Here is a 6331-nt window from a genome sequence, read left to right as displayed (position 1 = left end):
GAAAGTTTGGATATGAACAACAAAATAATTATCCTTTTATTAAAACTAAAAAAGGAAATAATATGCTGGATCGTAATCCAAAGTCGCAAAAGCTCTAGTAAATTGCGGTTTTCCATGATTCCGAATTGGCGAATTTTGAAGAACAGCAAGATCCGGGTCGGTGCGGTGCGGTGCGCGGATATCAAAACGGACCCAATGCCAAACCAACACGTGGCGGCCATCGGCGGAACCAACATCCAACGGCCAAGATTTGACCAAAATCGCTGAGCTGTATATATTTCGCTATAAAAATTCAGCTCTACCAAACAAGCTAAATAACAACACAGCAGTCCACTTCCCTTCTGTCAAAGCTTTCACACAAAGCAAAAGGAAATCACTCCAATTCTTCACTAAATAACAACACACGCACTTTGTGTGCAGGTTGCTGTAAAGTGAAATAGCGCGAATTTTTCGAGATCTTAATTTGCACGAACAAAATGGGGGCTTTGGATCATCTCTCCAACATGTTCGATTGCTCCAGCGGCCACTCCAAGCATAAGAAACGCAAGCAGCTTCAGGTCTGTGTGTGTGTTTTTTTTTTAATTTTAAATTTAATTAATGAAATATAAAATTCATGAGTTTGCCTGTGCAAAATGTAACTTGAATTAGTTTTTGATTTCCTTGAAGTATTTTTCCTGTTTGTTAGCTGAGTGAGTGATTATGATTTAGTCAAATGTTGCTTATAAATTAAAATTAATAAATAAATAGAAATTCAGGAATTTACCCGTGCATTTGTAAATTGAATTAGTTTTTTTTTTTAATTTATTTTTTTGCAGGTATTTTTCTGTTTGTTAAGTGATTGTCACCTAAGTGATTATGTTTAACTGAGATACTTATGGATAGTAGTATTTAATTAGTTGTTTGTGAAGGAGATCTAGGATGGATTTTGGGTGGAATAAAGAAGATGCAGGCTTTTTTCGAAATTAGTTGCTATGTTTAATTTATTGATGGAATGCATTTCTGGAGATTAGATTGCCTTGAAATAATTGAGACGACCGACTTTACATTAAAAAAATTGACTTCATATTTTACAATGACCAGTACTAGCTCAACACTTGCTTTTATGAGATTCAATCGGCTATCATAGATTAAAGTAAACAAGTATATTTCCTTCATCTAAACTAGTACTACTACTTAATTTTGTAGAGTTGGGAGTATATTATTTCACACTTAGGTTAATTTACCTTAAATAATGCATAAAATAATCAAATCTCATGTATTTCACTTGATGTTGGTAACTGGTTAGACAGAAAATCTTATCTCAGTAAGAATTCTAGACATATCTTTTACAACTCACCGCAAATTTTGGGATTACTTATTCTGTACTTCTAGCCAAATATGAATATTTTCTTGGTAATATATTTTGAGTAGCTATAATACTTTAGATATTTTAATTTTGGTAATTTGTGATATATTTTCACCATATGTAAAATTATTTATCCGTTAATTGGATGTATAATTTAGGATGGAGCATGTCCACTATTTGCTGCATGTTTGAAGCACATTATTGATGTTGACACATTTAGGAATTTCTTTCCCCATGAAAGTGAACCTTAGTAGAAAATTAAATTTTTTTCTAAATTATTGACTATTTGTTAATGTGAATGTTTGAATGGAAAATAATGGTCCCAATTATTTTGTCCGCATATTATAGTTGTGTCCAATTTACAAAACTTATGGCAGTTATAGGAATTATATAGTGTTAGCTGATTTTATTGGGATTTTGTTGAATGTTTAGACAGTCGAGATCAAGATCAAAATAGACTGCGAAGGGTGTGAGAGGAAGGTACGAAGATCGGTTGAAGGAATGAAAGGGGTGAGCTCTATTGAAGTAAACCCCAAGCAACACAAGCTGACTGTAGTCGGGTATGTGGACCCAGAGAAGGTTGTGGCCCGTGTGGCCCATCGCACAGGCAAGAAGGCTGAGTTATGGCCTTATGTCCCGTACGATGTGGTCGAGCATCCTTATGCGGCCGGTGTATATGACAAGAAGGCTCCAGCTGGCTATGTTAGGAATGCGATGGACCCTCATGTCTCACAGCTTGCACGTGCAAGCTCGACCGAGGTTCGGTACACAACTGCTTTCAGTGACGAAAATCCTTCGGCATGTGTGGTCATGTGATCTTGTTGGATATAGAATAATAAGTAGAAAGCTATGTTTGGCGCAGCTAAGGATTTTGTTTGGGTTACATGTGGTTTGTGTAATCTTTTATGCAAATTGAAGTAATGTTTTAGGTGTGTTGGTTGTGTAATGAAATCTTGTGTGATGTTGGATTTGTAGACCTGTTCTTGTTTATAAGATTTGCAAATGTTATTGCATTCAGATATAGTGGGTGGAACAAGCGAACAAGGGATATAGTTTTACTTTTTACTTTTTACAATTTTTGGCCAATTAGGCCATTTGATAGGAGGATCTTTTAAACTCATTAAACTATTTTTTATACAATATTTATTACATTTTCGGATTCTATATTTATGGTTGTAAAAAATTCATGTATCGAAAAAATTTATGCGTTTGCAACTTGCGGCGGATCCAGGAGTTATTATGAGTAGTACTCTGTTTTTGCTTATTTTAATTTTTTAAAATTGTTGTACTGTACTATACTACTATCAATATTACAATTAAAAAAAACTCGAATTTAGAATTTAAATTGTGTACGATCTTTATCAAGGTTATTTTTTCTGCATCGATCTGCCCTTGAACAAAACGATCATAACTTTTTTTTTTTGTAGCGTAGTTAATGACATTTGAACAGATTTGTGTGATGAGTAAAGATAGATATCATTTCATTTGAGACTATTATAGATAAAGCTGGATTTAGTGGAAATATTGGTAGGAAGCACAAGTTTCGTGATTGATTGGCAATTGTTTTGTTGCGTTGGATTTTTCTGGAATAATTAGTTGGGTTCTGGTTAACCTTAGAGCACTCCCAATGGGGGTGGCGAAAATCCGGCGAAAAATCGCCGAACATCGCCGGATTATCGCCGGCCGTTATGGTTATTAAACAAAAATTAGGATTCTTAAACAATAAATTAGTGATGGTTTTCAAGTAAAGAGAAATTATTGTGGAATATTCTTCAAGCACATGCTACAAAATCCATGCACTATTAGAAGGAGTGGGTGATTGGGAGCAATCATGATTTTTGACTGTAGATGCTTGAAGGAAAAAGAAACTTTTATAAAAGCAATTCTTCAATTATTCAATATCTTATATGCAGGTAATAAATCCCCTAATTAATAAGTTTGTGACAAATTAGAGGAGCACATATTTGTTGTGGTTTTGCGAGAAGATGTGATTGATAAAACAAATACTAACTTATTAAATTAAATGAAGTTACATAATATTATTATTAAAATCACATCAATTGAGTCACGGGTGAATAGTGAATACTGTATTGATGAAGGTGGATTCATAATTCATTTAGGGCGGTCACTAATTTTGATACATGTACAGCAATAGAAGATAATAATAATTTCAGTTTGAGCACGCATTCTGCAGTTACCAATTGGGTGTACTTTGCTATTAATAAGGAAGTTCAAAGGTTTAAGACGAAACTTGAATTTCGCTCTATTTATCCATTCCCGGATCTTAACAAGTTAGTATCATCAAATTCACTAGCGTTCAACTCTCCTTTGGTTTTTTATCAATAAACTTTTTATTTATTTTTTGACTACTTTTGATAATGAATTTCTATTAATTTTATTTTAATCACATTTTATTATAAAATTAATAGTATTATAATGTAACAGTAAGACCCACTTTCCACCGACTTTTTAACACACTTTCTGATAATTTTTTGAAACTCGCATCCAGTTAAATACGATGGACGGAAGGAGTATAATTTTTGAGATACACGTATATTAAATATTGAGAAATAGAAATATCTTAGACATGTATTGTGATATGTGTGACGGCCTTAAGGGTGTCCACTATAGGCGAGCCGCGGCCGGGCCACGGGAGAGCCGCGAGCCGCGGCTCCCTATAGTGTGGGAGGGGGGGGGTGGACGTGGGCGCGCCACGATCGTGGGCGCGGCCGCGGCGCTTGGGCGCGAGCCGCGACCCTCCTATAGCACTGGCCACGAGCCGCGGCTCCCCTTTTCCGATTTTTTTTTTTTTTATTAAATTACTTCTACAAATATACCCATTTTTCCCCAATTTTTTACACCATTCCAATCTCCACTCTTTTCAATTTATCACCAATTCTACTTTTGAAAAATGAGTTCCGACGATGAGTTCCAACAATTGGTGGATGGGGAGTTCGATGAACTCGTTCAAGAGGTGCAACGGGAAGCAGAAGAGGAGGAGGCGGCGGCGGTGGCGGTGGCGGCGTTCGTTCGCCCGTTCTATCATCGGCAGACCAACTGGCGTGACCATGTCGGGGCACACCAGCGGTTGATAGAAGACTACTTTGGCGATAACCCCCGTTACCCAGCAGAGATTTTCCGTCGCCGCTTCAGAATGTCGCAACGACTATTCATCCATATAGCGACTACATTGGCGCAGCAGTACAGGTGCTTCACATTGCGCAATGATGCTAGCGGCCGACCCGGGTTGTCGACATATCAGAAGTGTACCGCTGCAATTAGGCAGCTTGCCTATGCCGGACCCGTTGATATGTTCGACGAATACCTACAGTTGGGTGAAACAACTGCTCTGACGGCGCTGAGGCAGTTTTGTAATTGTATCTAGGCCATCTTCGGTCCGGAGTATCTACGGAAGCCAAATGCCGATGAGTGTCAGAGATTGATAGATATGCACGGGCGAGTGCATAATTTTCCGGGGATGATGGGCAGCATCGATTGCATGCACTGGGAGTGGAGGAACTGCCCGGTTGCTTGGAAGGGGTAGTTCACATCTGGATTCAAAGAAAGACACCCAACAATGATACTGGAAGCTGTTGCTGACTACCGAATGCGAATCTGGCATGCCTATTTTGGTGTCGCAGGGTCGAACAACGACATCAACGTACTGGATTCGTCCCATCTCTTCAATGATGAGTGTCAGGGTGAGGGTCCAACGGTCAGATTCATGGCCAACGGGACATACTACTTAGCTGATGGGATATACCCTCGTTGGTCGTGTTTGTCAAGACGATCCGGCAGCCGGTTGGGCCGAAACAAACCTATTTTGCGGCCAAACAAGAGAGTGCTAGGAAGGACGTTGAGCGTGCTTTTGGTGTCCTCCAATCGCGATGGGCCATTCTTCGGTGCCCGGTTCGACAATGGCACGAAAATGATGTCGCCTCCATCATGTATGCATGTATCATATTGCACAATATGATAATAGAGGACGAAGGATATTCTGCAGAGAACTGGGCACCGGAAGAGGGTGCAAGTACGAGTCACGGTGTTGCAACCGCCCCACTGCAGATGGGTGTACCGCGTAGTGATGCATACTTGATCCAACGATTCACCGATATGCGGAGGGAAACATCACATACGACACTGCAGGCTGATATGGTAGAAGAGGTTTGGAATCGTAGGGGAGGAGGGCGTAGAGCGTGATATGCGTTGGGAAAGTAGTTTATTAGAAGTCGAAAATTTTCGTTGTATAATTTTACCCCTTTGTATAATACAACGAAGATTTTGTTTTAATTTTAGTTCGTATGCATTTTTTCAATTATTATTGTAGTAGAATTAAAATATAAACAAAATGGAAAAAATAAAATTTTTGGTGGCTTGGCCATGTCCACTATAGTGGGAAACATGGGCATTGGTGGCCCGGCCACGATTTTGTGGCCTGGCCACACTTTGTGGCTTGGCCCGGCCAACTATAGTAGACACCCTAAGAGCATCCACAATAGCGGCTAGCCGATTCGCGTCGCTAGCCGATCGGCTAGCCGAACCATTGCAACCGGCCAGCCGAGAAAATCGGCGTGGGCTAGCCGATTCGGGTGCGCTGGCCGCCATTGTGGCGTGTCGATCGGCCAGCGCCTATTTTTCGTTTTTATTTTTTATTTTTTGAAAACCTATATATACGCGATTTTAGTTTCATTTTCATTTGCACCACTTGTTTTAACGAGTTTTCTCTCTCTCTAAATTTCTGTACAAGAGCAACATCGAGCGATGGACAACAACAACGAGTCCAAGAAGGCGACGAGCGGCTCTCATACTCCCACGGTACCCGTGGGATCCGGATGGGGTCGATGGACGGGCAGATGGACCCAGGGTTTAACGTCCCTTGGCAACAGTTGATGGGGATGATGGCTGGAGCGCCGGGGGGACAGGGGGGGAACCAAGGGGGGTGCCGTGGGGGATGCCCGACGGGGTGCAGGCGAGCGGCGGGCAGTC

General features: G+C 40.2%; 2 protein-coding genes across 2 annotated transcripts; both read left to right on the top strand.

Annotated features, from left to right (window-relative positions):
- Positions 1 to 302: 302 nt before the first annotated feature.
- LOC125188757 (heavy metal-associated isoprenylated plant protein 26-like) lies at positions 303 to 2362 on the top strand. The gene is made up of 2 exons (XM_048085805.1): positions 303 to 557; positions 1778 to 2362. The coding sequence occupies exons 1-2, from the start codon at positions 477 to 479 to the stop codon at positions 2159 to 2161; spliced, it is 465 nt and encodes a 154-aa protein (XP_047941762.1). The 5' UTR covers positions 303 to 476; the 3' UTR covers positions 2162 to 2362.
- A 1894-nt stretch (positions 2363 to 4256) lies between these two features.
- LOC125189387 lies at positions 4257 to 4730 on the top strand. Its single transcript, XM_048086669.1, has one exon. It carries the CDS (start codon positions 4257 to 4259, stop codon positions 4728 to 4730), a length of 474 nt encoding a protein of 157 aa, XP_047942626.1.
- The last annotated feature ends 1601 nt before the right edge of the window (positions 4731 to 6331 follow it).

The sequence above is a fragment of the Salvia hispanica genome, chromosome 5 (assembly GCF_023119035.1).
Source record: "Salvia hispanica cultivar TCC Black 2014 chromosome 5, UniMelb_Shisp_WGS_1.0, whole genome shotgun sequence".
NCBI classification, from domain to species: Eukaryota; Viridiplantae; Streptophyta; class Magnoliopsida; order Lamiales; family Lamiaceae; genus Salvia; species Salvia hispanica.
The sequence above is the reverse complement of the archived record's forward strand: the minus strand, read 5'-3'. Positions and strand labels throughout refer to the sequence as shown.